Source organism: Psittacula echo (genome assembly GCF_963264785.1).
Source record: "Psittacula echo genome assembly, chromosome: Z".
Classification (NCBI taxonomy): Eukaryota; Metazoa; Chordata; class Aves; order Psittaciformes; family Psittacidae; genus Psittacula; species Psittacula echo.
Genome location: NC_137742.1, coordinates 15,566,563 through 15,588,825, shown reverse-complemented (window position 1 = coordinate 15,588,825; position 22,263 = coordinate 15,566,563). Strand labels below are relative to the sequence as shown.

Sequence of the window (22,263 nt, the reverse complement as noted above, 5' to 3'; positions counted from 1 at the left end):
CTGTTGTATGCTGTGGAATGGGCATAGGTATGCTTAGGGATGGAAACACCTGTGTGGAACACCTGTGTAGACAGGCAAAATAGAGATGCAGATTCAATTAGTGAGAAGTAATTATGAAGCTATATATTCTAGCTGGCTGTGAAGACTTACCAGGGACTGGTACATTCAAAACATATATATTTCAAAAACATGTCCTTGTTTCTGATAGCCTCCAATAGGACCTTCCAGGAGATGGGTGAGGCGGCTGATTAGGTGAATCAGAATCCAAAGCAAAGCTTCTCAGTGGAGAAGGGGGTTGTCTGAGGGAGTCACCCACTATGTCTGGTCAAAGAATCACTGCAGTTGCATCCAACATAATGGTTCTTGATGCATAATTGGGTTTCCAACATTCCCTGACTGATCTGAGCATATGTCAAGTATAAAGCAGAAATTTCTGTTAGTAGTAACTCACTAGAGTTGCATTTGGAGGAGGAGAACCACCAAGCAGAAATGGTAAGGAGGATGTTGGTGTCCTCAACATAAAAAGGACATGGAACTATTGGAACAAGTTCAGACGAGGGCCATGAGGATGATCAGGGGGCTGGAGCACCTCCAGTATGAAGACAGGCTGAGAAAGTTGGGGCTGTTCAGCCTGGAGAAGAGAAGGCTGCGTGGAGACCTCATAGCAGCCTTCCAGTATCTGAAGGGGGCCTACAAGGATGGGGGATGGACTCTTCACTAGGGCCTGTAGTGATAGGACAAGGGGTAATGGGTTCAAACTTAAACAGGGGAAGTTTAGATTGGATATAAGGAAGAAATTCTTTATTGTGAGGGTGGTGAGGCACTGGAATGGGTTGCCCAGGGAAGCTGTGAATGCTCTGTCCCTGGTGGTGTTCAAGGTCAGGTTGTATAGAACCTTGGGTGGTGTGGTTTAGTGTGAGGTGTCCCTGCCCATGGCAGAGAGGTTGGAACTAGATGATCTTAAGGTCCTTTCCAACTCTAACTATTCTATGATTCTATGAAATGTATGTCAGGTGGATGATAAGAACAGAGGCTTAACAAGCAAACCTCATGACTCCAGCTGTAGGGTGAAGTGGAGTGAATGCCAGATTCTCCAAGTCTTAAATGAAGAGATAGTTCTGCTGTGGGAAATCTAACAGGGTCTTGTGTTCTTTTCACTGTAGATAGGAGACCGGGAGATTGATGAGTACTACTCTGATAGTCCTGCAGTTTATGATACTTCTCATCTCTTGTGTTCTTACTTCAAACAAAGCTATTGGCTGAGAACCAGAGGTTGCACTTAGCACTACCAGTTGGAAAGATGGTCCAAATGCCAAAAATCTGGCATAATTTTCCTTTTGTGAAGGTAGAGATGGTTATCTATTCTAACATGTGCCTTCTGCTGTGTTTCTAAGTATCTCTATACATCTGCAGTACACCACCACTTTTTCATTGAGAAGAGTGTTACTTGTCAAGGTGCATAATCCTGTTATTGGACACTGCAGACCAGTAGCTGCTACAGGGATATTTCTTAAGGCCTTTGCTTACCAGGAGAGAAGAGTGTCAATAGGAGAGAAAAAAAATCTGTAGGTTTGGCAATATTGCTCAATGATTACAGCACATGATGCACTTTTATTTAGTTCATAGCTCAAGCTATACTTTTTATACTAACCATCTTGTCCAGATACCAGCCCTTGTCAGGAAAGGTGAGTCAAGGACTGGTAAGCTTTACACTGCTAGGCAGTTGTGTGACCTGCTGGGTTAAGCCAGTTCTTGGGAATGTTTGTGGACTTCATTCAGCAAGGCTATTGATATGTGAGTACTACAGAAACATGAATTTTCTTAGATGATGAAGCAATAAATTCCACATCCAGAGAAAGCCAGCTTCTTCTGGAAGCAGGACAGAATGCATATCCTGCCTGCTGCCTAGTTTCTGTGAAAAGAAATTATGAATCTGCAAGGATTTTGAAGAGAAACCTAGATCTTGCTTGTACACTAAGGGATTATTGGTAGAATAAAGACTTGATCTTCTGGGCAGGAGAGGGAATTCTGAGAGGGCTTAATGAGCTGCTGTGAAACACAACCAGAAGTAAGCTGCTACTCCTGTACCTCAATGTAGACTGCACAGAAATAGAACTTGGGAGTTGTGTTAGAAGATGTCTAAGAAGCATAACTGACAAAGCAAACTGTCTTTAGAAACCTGATTTTGAGGCCATATCTAGGTTCAAGGGTCTCAAGGTTATAAAGAAGCTGGATGAAGCATAGTGGCAGGCCTGGTCAATAAACAAGAGGTACCAGTTTCAACAGGAATAACTTGTTTATACAAGCTGGGAAGCTGAGTGCTGAGCAAAGCATCTTCTCTCATCCAACTCCTGTAATCCCTGTTTGGTGGGGGCATAGACCATTCATTCCAGTTTCCCTTTTGAAAGGATGTTCCTTGCATAAGCTATGGAGTATTTGAGGATGAAATGTCTCAGCTGAAATTCCCTGCAGACCTTTACTCCCAACTATTTGTGGGATTAACTTTTATTTTAATTTTATTTTTCTAATAAAGCTTCATAGCAGGGGCATGTCACCTTGAATCTCAAAGCTCAGATATCATAGGGCCAGCTGAGGACAAATTGTTGGCCTTGGAGCTGAATTTCCTGCTGCTCTGTCTGTTCATGTTGCATCCTTAAACTATAAGATGAGGGGTGAAATATTTCATGAGGATTATCTCTTTAACAGAACAAGTAGGCCTGAGATAGTATAATAGACCTTTACCTTGACAGTCAGGAGGCTTCATGACAACATCAACTAGGAACAGCAAAGTATACTGTTAACGCTGATGTGTCGCCCAACAGCAAGTCTCCTCTTAGGAGGGCTCTTACACACCTGTCATATGGCTAAAACACCTATAGATGAGACTTTACTCCTAGAACAAGAAATACAAGTTTGGAACATTAAGGGTGTAGTGTTAATATTGTAACCTGTGCTTCTACCTTTCAGATATCTGAGCTCTCTCAGGACAGGGTTATTTGTGCTTTAAGGGAGGACACAAAGGTTGCTGTATAAATAAGAACTATTTTTTGAGCAGTGTGAAGAGAAGATCTGTCTACAAACAGCTGCTAGCCTGGCTGGTGAAAGGTAAACTCTACAGCAGGATGGAGGGCTTGCTTCTGAGGGATGGGGCATCCACATAATATGATATCAAGACCGTGACAGAAATGGAAAATTGGGAAGAGCCTGGCAATGAGTACTTTAAAGTCTGAATTCAGGATCAATAATGTGAATTTTCTCCAGTGCACATCACAAATATGTGTAACTACAACTTCAAATAGAAACTTACTGCGGAATAGTCATCTGTGGAATTTGAGTAGCTGTTTAGCTGAGCAGTTACTGAAGGAGCTGCAGTGGAGCTCTGAAAATCCTGTTTAATTTTTTTTTTTTTTTTTAACTTCTGGTATAGAACTTTCTGTATCACCTTTTTAGATTTGTCTTGTTTAATTATTCATTGCCATTCTTGCTGCATATACAAGTGAGAGCTGGGGCCCTTGGTAATGACTAACTTTGAGGGCACAAGTAACCCTTGTATTATGCAGTATGTTTTACAATACCTGAGGACTGAAAATGCTGTAGAAGAGCCTGACCTCATAAGGTGCAAACAAAACTCTAATAACACATCATGATCATGACTTGCATCTGTTAGAAGAGACAGTATGGAGTGGTTCTTGTGATAATGACTGCTACAACAGTTTATGTAACGAGGCACAATAGCTGTGCACTAGATGGAGGATTCTTCAAGTACTGCTGACATGAATGTTTAAGGACAGGTTTTTGGGTGGTTGTGGCATCATCAGACTGGGTAAATAAACTGCAGTACTTGACACTGTGGCAATGACTACATGGTTTTAGGTTGGGTGAATACAGGAACAATATAGCAAAATTCTGTTGCTCATACAGATGTGTTTGTGAATAGGTAGAGAACACTTACAGTTCAGCATAGGCTATACAGAACATATCCAATCTCTCAGTACAGCTTGCATGCACACAAACTGCAAAAAGGATAATTCTGCCAGCACTGGGCAGTTAACAGCATGCAGCTGAAATAACCTATGATAACAGCTTCAATATGTGTCAAGATCCTGCTCTGAGGGAGAGAGTGAAAAGCATGGTTATTGGCAAGAGTCCTTTCCTATCCTAACTAGCAAATCAATCAGAAGCAATCCCTCTAGGCAGGAAGAAGTTAGAAGTACAGCTGGAAATTATGTGTTTGAGTTGTTGCCTATTTCAAACTAGTTTGCATCTGAGGAAATGCTAGCTGCTTGGTTAACAACTGCTTTGCTTCCAGGTTGTTTGCTATACCCAGTGACTACTGACAAGTAGTATTGACTGAAGATTGAGTGGTATGTACTGCAGGCACATGGCCTGATATTCTTTGTCCTATGACTAGGCAGGTGATACTTTCCTGATCAATAACGAGAACAGACAACTGAACTCTGGCTCATTTATACTGAAAAAATATCTTGTGGATAATCTAAGTATATCAAGAATTTAGGATGATATTTTATTTGACTCCTCAGCATGAATAACTCTGTTAAAAGTCAGAAGTCTAAATAGCACATTCATCCTTCTTATTTATTAATGCATGCCTAGTGCTTCTCAAGGCTACCTGGGACACCATTGCAGCAGGAGCTAGGCAGAAAATGTGATAGTTATGCACATAGGGCTTTGTTAGATGTAAATGTTAAGTTAGTCATACAGGGGCTCACACAAATGCATATTTATGCTTCCAGTGTGGGTAGACTGCTGCTAGTCAAGGTACACTTCCCAGTAATGGACTATCTGCCTTTACACCTTTGATTCTTGTTAGCCATTGTATGTACTGCTGATTAACCTTCAGCCTATTCCCTCAGCCTGCAAAACTGATTTGCCCAAGTAGATAGTTAGTTTACCACCCTTTTGAAAGCAGTTGTTCTGTCAAGAACCTGATGGCTGGAGATATTTCTAAGGATCCATTGTGCAGGTCCTGATACAACCTTCTAACCAGAACTTGACTAACCCAAGAAAGCATGGGGGAGGGAACAACCTCCCTTAGGAGCATGTCTAGCACTTGAACTATTGCTTCCTGTTACAAACTCATCCTAACAGGGTATATTGCACCTGGCAGTAAAAGCTTCTCTTGTCCTTTCCTGGCCTTTCACGTGCTAATTTGAGGTTAATATTTACATGTAATAACTATTTAAGCTGAATCATGTACTTGAAGTATCAAGGGACAGAGAAGGAGCACAGGCTGTGAAAAGGACAAAGTATTAGGAGTGCTGAGCAGATGTTTAGTTTATCTGGGTTGCCTCTGACTTTTTCAGTGTCCCTAACCTCTTTTCAGACAAGCTTTCATCAACATTGAGGCAATTATCTTTGTCTGCTGCGGGGAAGAAGCCTGTTGTTGGGTGATGGTTATTGTTCAACCTTTAAATACCCTGATGGACTACAGCAATAATGAAGATTATCAAGTGCCTATGCAAGGACAAAAAATATGATAATTAAGGGTAGCTACCATGTTGCCACCCCTGCTTGAGTAAGGGATAATTGTAAAAGCATCTCCTCAAGGGAAGCTGAATGTTGCTCAACAAAACTATTTGGATATGCTTCAAGTCTTGCTAAGAAACTGGTATTTCAAGGATGACTTGTCACTACCAACAGCTTTCCTTGTAGGAAGTTCAGAGAGGACACCAAAAGCACAGTATGCCCAAAGTCTTCAGACCAGCTTTCCCAGGGTAGATGGGTGGAGCTTGAGATGAGCTTGAGTAGAGAGTTCTCCAAGTTGAGAGAGTAGGTAACAGGCCTATGTGTTGAGGGCCTGGAATGGCCTTTTCCTGATAAGTGATCAGTATTTGCTATTCACAGGATAGTCCTTATAGGAGAGGAGGAAGACATCATAAATGGTCTCTTAACAAGCCCTTTCTGGAGTAAATTGAGAAGTGCATGAGCAAAATGTCTGTATCTACTGGTACAGACAAGAGTTTGGGGTGTTTCTGCAGTCTAAGACTTTTGAAATACTGCATTTAGCGTTGTAGTTAAAATAAGCTGTACAGTTGGGTAGTAAGTAATTAAGTTGTGGTGATAGCAACATACTTACCTATGTGGAGAAGATTCAAAAGCCACCACTAACAGTCTACTGACATAGTTGCTGTGGAAATGTTCTTCTCCATGCCAGTGTAACTGTAGGCATGAGTGTCCTTGCATGAAAGCACATGCATCTCTAACCCTGTCATGCTGTTGGCTGGCTCTTTTCAAATAAACTCAGAATTCAAGCAAAATAGAAGAGTTCTGATCTCTTGTTGCCTTACACCTGCAGTCTGAGTAAGGAAATATTAAGGGAATGAGTATTGTGAAAGGAAGCTTCCAAGCAAGAGCAAGAACTACAAACAGAAGATTTATTTTTTTTTTTTTAGTTACTTGCACGTAAAACGCATCAGCACTTTCCACAAAGGGAAGCCAGACTCAAGTGTGACAAAGACCTTGCATAGCTTTAACTTGCTTCTAAAGCATAGAATATGCTAATTCAGTTGTGACTGAGACTCTTTTAACAGAAGCAGACTAAATTACTGCTAGCTCAAGCTACTTAATGTTGCTTCCCACTCCAATGAATTTTTAAGGCAAAGTCTAAAGAAATTTTACGCTAATCTTGTGGCTTAACTAAGATGTCAAGAATTTATTTAAAATATGAACCTGTATTAAGGCAGGGTTTGTCTAACCTTCATTCTTATTTTCACTAATTCTCTTGCTCCAGAGATGTGATTCTCAGACACTGAGTCCTCCGAAGGTATGACAGCTGTCATGTACTGGGAACTCAGCAAGTGAGATGAGCTGTGCCAGACCTCAAGAGAGAGTATGTCCTGTAAACTGGCCAGAAAGCTCTTGCTAACCTTCTCAATTGCATTACTAACACTGAGAATGAGCTTGTCCACAGTAAAATAGGGTATTTGCAAGGGTTAAGCTAGTCTTGTGTGTATCCCTGCCCATCTTCCTCCACCTTTGGGTCTTGTGCTGTCTGCCTCTATACAAAAAAAATGGCCTGGCCTCCATAGGATGGAGGCAGAAGGCAATAATGGAGGGATGACTAAAGTTTAAAGATGGCAACTGCCCATCTGGATTTCTAACATGTGACAGTTGCCAAAGTGAGGTCTTGCTTGTGCATATTTGCTCCTCTCTAGGTTATTTGCTTGTTACTGCCTCTTAGCTTTACTTCAGAATGAGATACCTTACTGTGGGTGCATAACATCAGAGCTAGGTATAGCTCTACCAACTAAACTGGGGAAGCAGGATCATTGACAGGCAGGACTCAGTGCCTTGAGATAATTATTTTTTCTTTCCAGCATGGAGCTGAGCAGAATGTCCTAAAGCTGTGACTCAGCTCCTAGAGAGCATGTTGTAGCTCTGTTCTTCTCCAGGCCATTTCATTCTGTTCTCTGAACAGTAACCTTCCAGATGGGGGTGGGTGGTTAACTAATGATTCAATCTAACTTTGTCTTTCCTTCCTCTCTGTTTCTGAAGAACTTGATAAATCTAGGGAGAGGGTTGTTTTAAGTCCAGAAACTATCTCCACCCAAAACTATATCATCGGGCAAACTAGTCTAGCTTTAGAGTAGAATTTGTTTGGCTTCAGTTTATCTGCCTAATGTGTGGCTTTCAATGGGCACATTCCTTTTTAGCCAAGGTGCAATTATCTTGTAAAAATTCCTGTTGGCTGTAATAGTCTTCTGCTTGCTTCTGTGTCAGAATGGACATACAAGCTGCCCTTCCAGTGGTAATGTTTCATAATTAACCATGGCTTTCTATATCAACTCTTCCTCTAACATCTAGTGCCACTCAGAACCACTTGAAATTTTCCCAGCAACACTTTGTTCCCTAGCTGTGGCCCTGTAAAGTTGCCACATGAGCACTTTTATCTTTGATTTACTTGAGCAATGCTTAATGTAATTGACAAACCATCTGGTAAGTGGCTAGATCTGACTTTGCACATATTAACAGCTAGTTCCCTGAAGGCCTCCCTCCTGGCTAAATGGAAATGGAGGTCTTCAGGGTGAAATTCTCTCTTGGAGACCTAGGAATTTTTGTTCTTACCTCAAGATTCAGTTAAGCGTTGACATCCGTTGCTTGTAAGGCCAAGCTGGATGAGTCAATCTGTAGCTATTGATGTAGTAATGAACTGGAGGGAAGAGGGGAAGGCAGGAGTGAGAACACAACACTGAAAGTAACTTCCAAGTAACGGATAAAGCATTAGCTGTGACTAAGGCAAATGAGGAATACGCTATTGGGAATTACAAGATTCTTATGGTAGAGGATATGCAATGCTTCAGTGCTTGTATATGTGTACACAGTGTGTCTCAAATGGTGTGCTGAGTAAAAGAGGTGGTTTGATCACTGGCTGCTTGCTGGAATATAGGGGAAATTACTAGTAGAGGGTAGCCCAACTAATTAATAATCTGAACAATATCTTGGCTTCATTTGTTACCCTCAAAGGGACCAGCTGAAGCCACTGCAATATCCCAAGCAGAAGATTCATGGAACTGTTTCTGTAGCAAGTGTGAATGTCCAGTTCTTTATGGCTGGGTATAGACCTTCAGAACTCCATACAGACAACATAAGTCCTTCTATTTGGTAAATGTGAATCAGTGCTTCAGCTGTGTAGGAAAAAAACACAGTAACTGCAGGATTTCTTTTTTTTTTTTTTTTTTTTTTTTTTTAAAAGGATATTGTGTCTCAGAGGCAAAAGGGTCTCCTGGCTATGCCTAGTTGTCATAGTAGTCAATAGTTTCTGTTTATTTGCAGGGATTTTCTTAAAAAAAAAATCTAAGGTTACTTTATTAGTGTTAAGACAATGGTATAGGGTTTTGGCTTCAGGTTTTGTTCTGGGGCTTTGTTTTGTTGGTTGGGTTTGGATTTTGGTTTTGTTGCTGGCTTTTTTTCCTGGAGCAGTCTGTCTGCAGCCCCAGACTACACTGAGGGTGGTATAGCCTCAAACTTCCATTACTTATAGAAACATGAATAAGATGTAGTGGCTTCTTTTGAGTGTTCCGATGTCATCTTTAGGGGTGTTTGAAACAGATCATAGCAAGTGTTTCTTGCATTCTCTCGTATCCTACTACAGAGATGCAGCTGGAAGTGCTGAAGGAGGGTAGAGCAAAATATCTGAGGTTCTATAAATAGCTTTAAAGGGTAAAAAGCTAAAAGTTGACAGATTAAAACAGAGTGATGCAAGTACAGCGTGTAGTTGTAGGTCAGTGTGATCTACTGATTAAGTATTACTGAGGTGAGGGTTCATCACCTACTGGACATAACTTCATGTTCTCTGTAGCCTGTAGATATTGAGTTGGACTTCCTGTATGATCACTACTGAAGCTTCCAGGCATTAGCAGGCTCCGGTGTCCAGCAGAACAAAGCTGGACTAACAAGCTTAATATTTTCTTTCTCAAGGTAAAATATTATGTCTGCCTAATAATTGTTTTTTTGATTTTTTTTTTTTTTTAAACTACAGCAAGCATACCTGACCACCCTCTCATCATGTCTACTGAAGCTGAAACTACAACTACCAATAACCAGCCTGAGCAACAGACTCCACCAAAAGCACAACCCTCAAAGAAGGAAAAAAAGAAAGGTAAGAAATACTTACCTCTTGAACACTTCTTCCAGTCAGTATCCTTAATCTTTCGCTTGCCTAAAACTATGATCGCTCTCACAGCGTAGTTAAATAACTTGGAAGTTTCAAGCTGACTCGGACAGTTAGTAAATAAATCCTACCTTTCAGTTAGATTAATTTTACTAGATTATCTTGAAAGGTGTTTTTGGGGTTTTTTTTCCATCTCGAAGTTCTAAATCTCCCAGTTCCTCTTGTTAGATAACTCATTTCCTGAGCCTGAGAAGTCATCAAAAGCCCAGAGAAGTGAAAGGCTCCTAGGGAGGTGACCAGACCCAGGACCATCCAGGTAGCTGTCAGTCTGAACCTGAACTCACTTCCTTCCAGAGAGGAAGTGATGTGTTAGATACACATACAGACTCCTGTCCAGAGTAGCTAGAAAACTCATTTCATGGGAGTTATTGTAGATCCAGATTAAATATTTTCATGTAAATATAATTACCTCATAGAGAAATACATGCTGAGGTACACAGTCAGAGTATGTTGAGCATGCAGAGAAGAAAAACAAGCAGTTCTGAGAAGTAATGGCAACAGCTGAAATAGTAAATTAGCTTAAATCCCAATATATTATAGGGAAGGGGGTACCAGGACTTGTTGTAGAAATAATGGTGCTGATAGAAAGTTCTAGCACAGGAACTAGGAGATTCATGCATGCCAAGGAAAGATCTGACTAGCACAGAACTAGGTACAAGCATCTGAAAGGCATATTGCGCATCATGTATAGTCATGGGAAGTATCATTTCTGCTTGGTATGTTTTCCTTAGCACCTGTATCTATTTGGCTGTTGTCTATAAATATTTCAATCTTTTAAGTGGCAAACAATTGTTCTGAAGTCCCCAAATATTAAGCACTAGGCTCCACGCCTTGAATTGAGGCCAGATTCTACAAGAGTACAGTGACCTTAAAGGAGTAAATATCTTGCCATGCACATGGTACTGGAAGGACTAAGGGTTGTTAGTCATCTATACTAGAGGGACAGTTTTAATATGTACTTACATGATGGTTTTGTTTGTTTAAGGACTCAAAGCCCAACATAAACAGTTCTTTTTTTATTAAAAAAGCAAACCACAAAACAAACAACAAAAAACAACAAACATTTCTCTGTCTCCAGGGTCAGAAAAGACAGATGAATCTCTCTTGACTAGATTCAAAGGTGATGGTATAAGATACAAAGCTAAACTGATTGGCATTGATGATGTCCCAGAGGCAAGAGGAGACAAAATGAGTCAGGATTCAATGATGAAGCTGAAGGTAAGGGCTTGAGCTGGCATGTCAGGAACACCTTCTGGGTAAACTTCAGAAAGCAGATCAAATGATTACTTTGGCACAAGCTCAATGCAGCTTAATGGTAACTCAGTAAAATATCAGCACATCCTAGATGCATGTTACTTCTAAGGCTGTAACCCATTACTCAAAGGACAGCGTTAGTCTATAATAGCTTGGGAATGCTCCTTTGGTTCTCTTGTAGGCATCCAGTATGGATGCTAATAGTATGAGCTTGATCACAGTGAGCTTGGGTTTTGGATGGGGGGGGAGGAACTGTGCAATTTAACACTGACCTCAAAGCACAAATTGGTGTCCTGTGGCAATAGTGACACCAAGAGATATAAATAAGCCAAAGAATAAATGAGACTGCAGCAACAAAAAATTATTTGTGAAGTTCATAACACTCACATAGCTTCAAATCAGGCTGAGAAAGCTCTTAAAGGCGCTGCTACTGCAGCAGTTTAGTGAACTAAGTTTTAAAACTCTAAAACATTTACAGGGGAGCCACAACCTAGTTCTGAGGTTTTGCCTAAAGCCTAGTCAGGCATATGTTGCAAGAGGAATGCTGCTTGAATTGTACAGTTACATAAGAATAACTAGATCAGCACTAATATAGTCACAGCCTTGGGCTCATGGGGAATGTAAGGGAACAGCTTTAAACTCAATCTAACATAAATCTCATCAATTCTTTGATATTCATCCTTTCTAGGGAATGGCAGCAGCAGCCCGTTCCCAGGGTCAACACAAACAGAAGATCTGGGTGAACATCTCCCTCTCTGGTATCAAAATAATAGATGAGAAAACTGGGGTAAGATATGGTTTACTCTCTTAATGTGATTCTTAAAGCATGTGAGCTGCTTGGAAGTTAGACCAGATGAACTAGATTCCTTATGGCATCATGTCCACCTTTCCACATGTGAAAAGTGGCTTGTGAAATGGCTGGTAATGCCTCCTGCCAGAAAGATAACTGCATCTTATTATAGTTAATCAAAGTCTGATAAATGAGTCTTGAACTGAGGTCTTGTAACTGTCTCAATCATTGTAGTTACAGAGAAAATCAGCTATTATGTCCCTAGCAGTTTAAACCATTTCCCCCTCCCCCCCAATCCTAGGTCATAGAGCATGAACATCCAGTAAACAAAATCTCCTTTATTGCTCGCGATGTGACAGACAATCGTGCCTTTGGCTATATATGTGGAGGAGAAGGCCAGCACCAGTTTTTTGCTATAAAAACATCTCAACAGGTATGTGTCAGACACCCTTTTCTACTTGCTACAAGTAATGCTGTTGTGTGAACACTTAATGTGTGATAAGTGTAGTACTTTGCTGGTAGCCCTGTAAGGTACAGGGGAATATCAACACAAAAGAATCGACACTTCTCCTGGAGGAGGGCAGTAGGAATTTACTATATTACCAATGACTCTTATCTTGTTCAGCTTTTCTGTATTCCAGAAGAAAAAAAATCATTACTATTAATTAATTATTACTATAATTAACCTTGCTTAATTTGTCCATGCAATCATTAGTGAAGCGAATGGGAGCCATTATCATAGCCTTTCCTGTACAGTGTCCTGTTATTCTCAATGAGAATGCTATTTCTTGAGTCAAATAGCCAAAGATTCACTCAGAATTAACAGGAAGTGTGTTAGAACTCCACTAGTCTAGTTCACATGCTTCTTTATCTTGCACAGCAGTGAAAACAGACTTATTCAACTGCAATACTGTTTCTGGGGCCAGTGAATGGTAGGTCCGGTCTTCCTGGACTTGCTTCTGGGAGGCGTTCTGATCCTTCTATGATAAGTTCCTCCCCATGAAGAGATCCTATATGCAGGGTTTGTCTCTCTGAAGAGAATCTGTACATAAGCAGTATTGGAAACAAGCTACTTGGAATTACTGCTGAATATTAAAGAGCTTCCTTAATGAACTGAACCTAAGTTAGATATTTATCATTTATTAGCTTGCTTTATGTCTTTATAATAGCCACTATAATGACTTGATGAGCCATGTCTTCTAAGCTAGTGATGTCTCCACAGACATCCTTGCTTGTTGTCCTGGAGAACCTGTTGGCAGCTTCAGACCCTTTACAGGCAGAACTGAGGGCCTCCTTTTTGGAGCATGTAACACCTTCTCTTAAGCCTGTTTTTATTAGTTTGAGTCCTGTGTTATACTGGCTTCACTGGAATTGTAGATTAAATACAAAGCTTTCTGTGTGTTTTCTTGAGTTGAGTCTGTTCTCAGGGCTTTTCACCATGGGGTGCTACTTGTCAGCCTACAAGCTTAACCAAGCTGTAGATGCTCTTGACTTGCTGCTAGTTGTTTTTAACACAGACTTGTCTAGCTGAGAAGTGAAGACTTCTACAGCTCTAGACTTCTGCAGCTGTACTGTTTGTCAAAGTTGCTAATTGTTGAAATGGCTTTGCCAGCAGTTGCATGCCTAAAACCCTCAATTAGGAAAGGATGGTGCTCGGACATAAACAGTGAGATCTGTTCACCAGATTCTCTGCTTCAGCCAATGGTAGTGGTTGAAAAGGCGGACTTGTCCTGCTCTAGGCACTGACTCAGTTGCTATATTCCTCAAGTAAAAGTTCCAAATCAATATAGCTAAGCCTGCCATTACCTCAGTAATGACTCAAAACTTTCTTATTAATACGTGTGCAGGGAATGCAGTGCCTTTCTAATTCATGCGAAACTGTAATCTAACTCACACCAAATTGTCATTGTGATATAAATACCACTTAAAGCGGGTATCTGCTCTATGCATTTGAGGTGATGATAATCTTACCTTATACTTGTTTTCCTTATTTATTATTTATATCCTGTTTAAAATAATACAATATTAGCTATAGAAGCTTTCCCCAGGTTCAGTGTTGGAGATGGTGAAAAGAGATGGATGCAAAATGCTTTTCTTCATGAGACTACCAAAAGGCTTGGATAAACTTTGCACTTTCAAGGAAATAAGATTAGAAATTGCCATGCACTTATGAAATTCTGTGCTGTAACTTTTAGCTAAAACATGGCATAGTGCAAATACATACACCAACTTTCCCTGTGGAGTTAACAGCAGTTTTAAGTTGGTTGTGATCTATTACCCTTGGATTCTGCATAAGCTCTCCTGTATGTAGACTAGACAGTCCTTTAAACTCTTGCTTTTCCTATTATCTTACCATTTAGGAAAGTTCAGCCTGCTGCACAGCTTGCTTTAGAAGTCCAGGGAGAAGTAGTACATGGCCTAAAAACTACATTCTTTTTCAGGCTGAGCCTCTAGTTGTTGATCTTAAGGACCTTTTCCAACTAATATATAATATGAAGAAGAAACAAGAGGAAGACAAGAAAAAGGCAAGTAAAATTATAAAAACTACATTAGTCTACATAGAAATAAAGCTTGCTTCAGCTTTGCCTTGGCTTGGCTATTGGGCTCTTGTTAGACTTGACTCTGAGGTCTGTCTAAATCTAGGATCACTCGAAGCTATTGTTTAGTAATTGTATCACCAGTTTAATTACCTCCTAGGTCTGGTAAGCTCTCCAAAGTGAAAGGCTTTGGATAGTCTACATGATGTCTGGGTACTAAAAGCCCTCTTTTCCTCTTTAGAGTGAAGAAGCAGATAAGACTGAGATAAGTCACTCTAACTTAGCCTTACTTGTTAAGGTATGCTGCTGCAACACAACTAGCTTTTGACTTCCTTTACACTGCCAGCAATATGGAGGCAATATGAGGTGCCCATTTACATTTAAGTGGGAGTAAAAGGGGCCTACAGAACTAATACTGAGTAGTGACCTCCCTTATACTTCCCCTTTTCATCACTTGCTCTTTGAAGCTTGCAAGTCCCTTGCTTAAGGCAAATTTTGATAATCCAATTGTTGCTGACACAGTTATCCATCTGTTACAGAGTGGTGGCGAAGCACCACCTGCTGATCAAGCTGACAAAATGAAACTGGTAGGTTAAATTTTAGAACTTCATGCAGATGCCTCTAAGGAGTTCATAACTGACTGTCTCCATATTGTGTGGGAGTTGCAGTATTTATAGATGAGTTTACAGTAGATCTGCATGATATTTGACTCTTGCTCTTGCAAGAACTATAACAGATACCAATTCTTTCAATATTTCTGGCTTCAAGGGAGTTGACCAGATGGACTTATTTGGGGATATGTCAACACCTCCTGATATGAGCAGTCCCACAGTAAGTAGAATCTAGCTTAGCTCTTTTGGATTATGCTTTGAGAACAAAGTTAGTCCTAGTAATAAGATCTGGTTTTATTTTGTTAATCCTGGTTTCTGATTTGACTGAGACATCTATCTAGTTATCAGTGTACTAGTGTCTTAAGGATATAATAGTATCTACTTACTGACTAGAGTAGCTCATGTCATTTTTATCCAGCAGAGTTCGCTTGAGACTTCATGACAGAGATAATACTGTATTGCTAGTCATAGAATCATAGAATGGATTGGATTTGGGCTGGAAACCAGAAGATCGTCCAGTTCCAACCCTCCTACCAGGAGCAGGGACACATTCTGATAGACCAAGTTGCTCCAAGCCCTATCCAGCCTGGCCTTGGGGCACTGCCAGGATGGGGCAGCCACAGCTTCTCTGGGCAACCTGTGCCAGTGCCTCACCACCCTCACAGTGAAGAACTTATTCCTAATATCTAGTTTACATCTACTCTCATTTCAAAACCATTACTCCTCATCCTATCACTACACTCCCAGATAAAGATATCCTCCTCATCTTTATGGACAAGTGAACCCTTAAGTAAGTCACTTGGAGTTGACTCCTGGCCATTCTAGGTCAGTAGCCCTAGTTCAAGATGTGGCTTAACTCCACAGAAATGTGCCTAAATCTTGTCATAGCTCAGTATGACCCCTGAAATCTTACCAGTTTATTCTGACACTGTAAGACGCTATCAGGTGTGATACAATTGGTGCTGTCAAGCCACCTAGTGATCAAGTCTTTACCCTTCTATTGCCTGCTTGATGGAGAGATGGCATGTTAATATCTTCCACTGTCAAATAGCTCTCTAATCTTACTCTGAAGATGAGATTGCAACTTGGAATCACACTAAGGCAGTGTGATTTCACAGCTTGTCAAAACAAAGGACTAGAACTCAAACAAGAGTTCTTGACTCCAGTGAAAGCTTAGGTGTAATTAAGTGCTTGATGACTAGTCTCTGGTTCCTAGAACAAGCATTTGACACTTAACTAAGTGATTTTTAAAACAGGTAGTTTCAGAACCTTCATGTTAAAAGCAAGTAGCTGTGACTTGATGACAGCCAGCAGTGCTTGCCTTAATGACTTACAAGATGAAGCTGTAGTGCAACTTGTTACACTGAATACTTATTAATATAATGCATTGGATACTTGGTTCTCTCTTTTTGCAGCTGTTTTCCTTGAATTTGTATACTATGCAGCAAGTCCTACATAAAACTAACTCTGTTTTTCTTTCTGGACAAATAGGAAGCTAAAGAGATTCTTTTAGTGGATCTAAATTCTGAAATTGAAACCAAACAGACTTTTACAAAAGAGGATCTCTTCTTGAATGGCAGCACAACCTCTCTTCCACCACCAAAGCCACAGCCACTCTTCTTGCCTGAGAGTTCTTTCTCTACCAATCTCAGCTTTTTTCCTACACCTAATCCAGACCCTTTCAGTGATGATCCTTTTGCACAGCCAGACCAATCTGCACCACCTTCATTTGATTCTCTAAAATCTGATCAGAAGAAGGAAAGTCTGAATACCTTGACACCAGTGTGTAATGATCCTTCAGGTGGTGATATTGACTCCTTTGGTAAAGAGTTTGACCAGATCTCTAATAGAACTAGCAAACAAGAAGCCCTAACATACCAGTGGCCACTTGAGAGTAAGTCATCTGCAGCAAAAACTCCAGATGAGGTACCAGAGAGTGAACAGAATGGTGCTCTTAAAACCCTGTCAAACCTGTTTGTGGAAGGCCCTTCCAAAGGAGTATCTCTGCAGAATGGAGTAAAGCTGGATTCTGAAAGCAATATGCAATTCATGTCACATGAGCCCATAACAATTAGCCCACCACCACAAAGCACCAAGCCGGGAAGAGGAAGGAGGTCTGTCAAGGTGAACAATGTTCAAGTGATTAATAGTGATATGCATGCTGTTACTGAGAAGCTGGGTGAAGGAATCTTTTCTTTCCTGGTACTGTGTAACTGGCTAAATAGCTTCACAGCACATCTACTTCCTTTCTACCTGTTTTGCTTACTCTAACATCTCTGCAGTCGTGGTACATCCTAACAGTCATGAATATTTCACAGTAGCTATGATCACTAAATTATGTACTCTCTTCTTTAATGCTGCCGTTCTTCTGTAAAGGTCTGCAAAGGTAAGTATGCTGTTATATACATTGATACTTGATATAAATGTCGAATCTGTTAAGATAGCTGTATGGCCATCAACCTGTGTATCATAACAAAGAGGTATGAGTATAACTTACAGACATCTATATAGTTTCTCAGCACCTGCCTGCTGAGGGCAATTTCAGCAACTTGCTTGGTAAGACATAGTGTGGTGTTTGGTCAACTGCATTTGTTTTGCACTCAAATGATGCAAAACTCTGCTGCTAGCCTTGTCACAACTGCAGGAGTCACTGTAGACTGAGCAGGAATATTTAGAGGGGTGGGGATAAGAGGAAAGGTCATTATTATAGTAAATAATTCAGTCCCTGTAAATCTTATTCTGCTGTTGACTTTTAACTACTATATGTTATACCTTCTTAATGCCATGCATCTTAGTAGGTGTGAACAAAATGATGTAGTTTGAAACTCTTACACTTGGTCTCTAAAGGATACACCAAAGCCTCCATCTCTCCTCTAGCTGTTAAAGAAGCTTGTAGCTCTGAACTGGTTGGTCTTGATCATCTAGCATGTGTTCTGCCATGCCATCTCACTAAGCTTCTTTGGTTTTGGGTTTGTTTGTTTTTTTTCTCCTTTCTAGAATGCATCAGATGACTTATTTAGCTCGGACTTCTTTGTGCCAACTAAAGGGAGCCTTAGCTTGACCTCTGTGGCACAAACAGGACCTGTGCCACTGGATCTCTTCAAAACAAATCATACCGCAGCACCTCCACTGGCTGGTCTAGGTTAGTTCACAAGTGAAGGTCTTGTTCCCATCTAAGATATCTGCTGACACCAAAACAGGGGTTCTAGTTTTCCTTCATATGTAGTGTGGTGCCCTTTAATCCACGTGCTGTCTGCCTTAACTATTAAGTTCTGCAAATAGAGGCATAAACTCTGCATCTTTAACTAGAACAGCATTTTTTGCTTTAACTTTGATAATAGATTTCTGCTTCAGGTACAGGAGGTTCAAGTGTGCCAGACACAACTCAGGAGGCAAGGGTAACAATGCTGCAGAGTTTAGTAATCATTTGCACAGAAGCAGCTATTTGGCAAATGCATCTGTCACTTCTGTGCTGGGACTATATAATAAAAGTTCCTTCTTTTATTATATCGATCTCAATTCTGTTCTTCAGTGACTGAAATGGAGCAAAGTAAAAAATTTTAACCTCCTGCTCTCCTCCCCAAATGACTTGATTTTTAAGTGTAAATCAACACATCTTTACAAACAGTACATGAAATATGTTTTGCTGGTACCCTCAGTGGAATTGATACCATCCTTCTTGAGGCCGCCTGATCACTGAAGTGCTGTATAACAACAATCTCACCCTCCCCCCAGGTGGCATGGCAATAACTTCACCATGGAGTACACAGACAACTGCCTTCACCCAGGCTGCCTCAGTCTTTCCTGGATCTGTGATGCCTGCTCAGTCTACAGGATTTACTCAGTCATTTACCTTTGGTACTCAAACAGTGCCAAGCTGGAGCCAGCCTGCACCTTTTGCTCCAGCAGCCTCTCAGCCGTCTGGTCTCTGGGCACAGCCAGCACAAATACCATCTAATCCATGGGTGAAGCAATCTAGTGCTGTAAATCCGTTCCAGAGTAACGTGTTCCCGTCTTCAGCACTACCTGCTCAGATCCAGTCTGCACTGCCCTCCATGCCAACAACAACCACCAGCCCACCTCAGCCACCACCTAGAACTGCACCTCAGAAGGAGCTTTCCAAGAAAGAAAGTGATGCTTTTATTGCTCTGGATCCTCTTGGTGATAAAGAGATGAAGGATGTCAAGGAAATGTTCAAAGACTTCCAGCTGACAAAGCCACCTGCAGTACCAGCGAGAAGAGGAGAACAGCAAAACCTTCCAGGTGCTTCTGGAGCTTTCAGCAATTATTTTAGTAGCAAAATAGGCATTCAAGTTAGTACAGATCATGATGACATGGAAGCTAGCAAGCTCTCTGCCAAAATGGTGAAATTTTTTTTTTTTCTTCCTTGGAGAGCTGCTCAGGGATTGGGATGACTGATCACTGGTCTTTTTTTTTTTTTTGATAGAACTAAAAATTTGATTCAGTGATTACTGAAACCAGGTTGAAAGGCTGTCTCCCTTCATAATGTTACAGAATTGATCCAAGTCAGTGGCCAAACACTGACACTTAGTGCCTAAACTATTTGAATAGAATGAGGAAAAATAGGTTTGTACAGTGTTAGAAGCCCAATGTTCCAGCTAGCTTAAGTGTCATTAGAGACAAGCAGGAGATAAAATTGTGAGATCACTCAAAGCAACTTTTATGTGAACTTTTTCATGTACTATTCTATGATTCTATGAGCTCTGGTGTTGCTCAGACAGAGCTAAGGACTTGTTAAAGCTTTTAAGTGATTACAGCAGTATGTCTCTTTTTCTTAGAACCATCAAAGCCTGTTCCCCAGCAAAATGTGCTGCCTACTGATGTCCTATTTGAAAGTCAAGCTAAAACAGACCTTTTCAGTACCTCATCTGTAAGTAGTAACAAAAACAAGCAAACAAAGAAAACTAACCAAAAACCAACCCAATCAATCTTTCTCTGCTTAAGAGAGGTGTCTGTGTTTGACCACTGTCTTAGTTCTGGCTTTAGAGGTTGTGGAACAAAATTTCTTGTATGTATGAGGCTAATAATTAATCTAACATAGGGCACTTGTGCAAGAAGGCAACAAAGTATGATTCCATTTGGCTTGTGTCCATAACCAGTTCCCCAAACTGCAAGTGCTAGCAGGAATTTCTTCAGTATTGGGAGCTTCTACAAAAGACTGTAAAATCAGGTAGCTGCCGAAGTCTTCCACTTCGGTTATACTTACCTTTCTGTGGAATAGACTGAGCAGTGCAGACTGTGCAGCTCCCTTGCTGAACAGATGGGAGGCTTTCATGTTCATTACCCGCTGGGGGAAGAAGAGGCTTAACCACATCACTTCCTTTGGGACACAGCACTTCAAGTCCTTGGTGAAAACTCTGGATCTGTTCCTGAATGCTGTCTTAAGACATTTAGCATCTAGTTAAAATAAATCTCATCATAACTACACTGGCTCAGCTCCAAATAAGTGTTCAGGCATCACATGTGGCTTTTCTGGAAGATACCTTGATTCAGACTAGGATAACTGCTAACATGGCTTTAGAGCCTTTTTCTCTTGGTAGCACAGTACAGTTAATGTATACTCAATAGGGACTCTGCAGTATTCTATCCAGAAGGTGTTTGGAACAGGAACTAGCTGATACAGCCATGCAGTGTAAACCTGGTAAAACCTTGAAACCCACTAACAGTTTTATGCTCTCTTTTTCCACAGAGAGAATCTCAGAAACCACCTTTTGATTCTTTTGGTGATTCTTTTGGCAACCCGTTTGTATAGATCAGGTAAATCTTTCACTAATAAGACAACCTACTTCATTCTCTGAAATTGGTTCATAAAACCTTTGGTAAAGAGCTGCTAAAATCTACTCTAGCTTAACTCTAGTGCTTCTCTGAAGTATGGTGAACAGCCTCTAGAACACCTGCTAGAAACCCTCTACTCAGATTTGTACATAGCTGCATCCCAGCTAAGCCAAGCCAGCTTCACTTTCTTAGAAATAAAGATTTATTCTTCCACAGGCTTAGGTTTCAAGGCCACAACAGAACTCAACCTTTTCCTTGAGGAAAGTTAATGAGTAATTATGTACTGCAAAACTCAGAAGGGCTGACTAAATTCCTTCAGATATCTCTATAGGAGAGTGTTAGAACACAGCACCCCATACAAATTTCTGAAGCTTAATCCCCTGAATAATTGCAGGTTTGTACTCTGAGTGAATTGGAGTGAAAACAGAGTAAGGGCTCTTGTGAGGGCTTTGGTTACTAGAAACTGATGTAACTCTAACTTTTGTACCATTGACTAAAGAACACGAACTGTCAAACTAGCAATTCTATTTTTCTGCCACGCTTCTGTTAGAAGCCAGACAGTGTATGAGGGGAAGACTTAGAAGACAAGCGTCGCTATTTATTGCTTTAGTTTTGTTCTCTGTGGCTCTAAGCAAGTTTAAACAGTAAAACTATAACTTATAGCTATGCTAACCCTAAGTCCTTTTCATCACACTAGGTATAACTGGAAAAGGATAAATGGAGTAACTGGATCTCTTCTCAACATGATTTTTCTACGTTTCACTTTGCTGTCTGCCACTCTTGCTGCTGTTCCATGATGTCTGTAATCTAAATACTTCCAGGTGGATTGAAACACAAACTCTCAAAGAACATGCTGTGAAGATGATAATTCAGGGCAAAGCAAATGGAGAGCTGGACTAGAGTTTGACTTGGAGACCCAAATTCAAATTGGTGGATGTTAATTTTACTTTAGTTCTTTGCAGTTTTCCAGAGAAGAGCTTAGAAACACTAGGTCTTGTGAACGTGGTCACTGCAATTCTTCTTTCTATAGCACTTACTGTCCTAAAATACAGGAACTGAATGTACCTGAGGAAGAAGTGAAGAAGGGAATTGAATTAGTAGCTAAAGTTCCACAACTTCATCTAGGTCACTTGCCTGTTAACACAGCAGCACCTAGTTAAGTGGATACTACTGAGCTCTAACTGGTGACTGGTCATATGACTTGGTCTCTGAGCCAAAGATGTAAACTGTATGGAAAGGAAAAATAATAAATCTAATATTTGTCTATTTAACAGTAAAATTATCATTCTACCATGAATGTTTAATAAAGGGACTAACTATGGGATCTGTAACAGAACTGTGGGAGTCCTGAGTATTAGAGGTCTACACTGTAGGGTCAAATAAGCTGAAACACTTCTTGCAGAACATTGAAGTAGTCATGGATACTAACTGTTCTTTTGGTGCTAATATGGGGATCTTTTTTTCAGAGGGGGAAATCCACTAGGATTACTTTTCTATGAATGTGGCTTGGCAGACAAATGGAACAAGCAGATAGGCTTCTTGCGTGTATCTCAGTGAATGTGTTTGATGTTGCTCAGTTTCAGT

The 22,263-nt window shown here is 40.6% G+C and overlaps 1 protein-coding gene across 1 annotated transcript; it reads left to right on the top strand.

The window, feature by feature from the left end:
- Positions 1-8,276: 8,276 nt before the first annotated feature.
- DAB2 (DAB adaptor protein 2) lies at positions 8,277-19,624 on the top strand. Its single transcript, XM_080638161.1, has 10 exons — positions 8,277-9,619; positions 10,770-10,909; positions 11,634-11,732; positions 12,037-12,168; positions 14,177-14,260; positions 14,812-14,859; positions 15,041-15,103; positions 16,375-17,007; positions 17,881-18,025; positions 18,619-19,624. Exons 1-10 carry the CDS (start codon positions 9,526-9,528, stop codon positions 19,296-19,298), a joined length of 2,118 nt encoding a protein of 705 aa, XP_080494287.1. The 5' UTR covers positions 8,277-9,525; the 3' UTR covers positions 19,299-19,624.
- The last annotated feature ends 2,639 nt before the right edge of the window (positions 19,625-22,263 follow it).

Excerpts from the sequence above, each read along its gene's own strand:
- DAB2 (XM_080638161.1), top strand. The coding sequence starts at position 9,526 with ATGTCTACTGAAGCTGAAACTACAACTACCAATAACCAGCCTGAGCAA. Across the intron at positions 14,860-15,040 it reads AAGCTGACAAAATGAAACTG|GGAGTTGACCAGATGGACTT; the intron begins GTAGGTTAAATT and ends TCTGGCTTCAAG. Across the intron at positions 18,026-18,618 it reads ACCTCCACTGGCTGGTCTAG|GTGGCATGGCAATAACTTCA; the intron begins GTTAGTTCACAA and ends CCCTCCCCCCAG.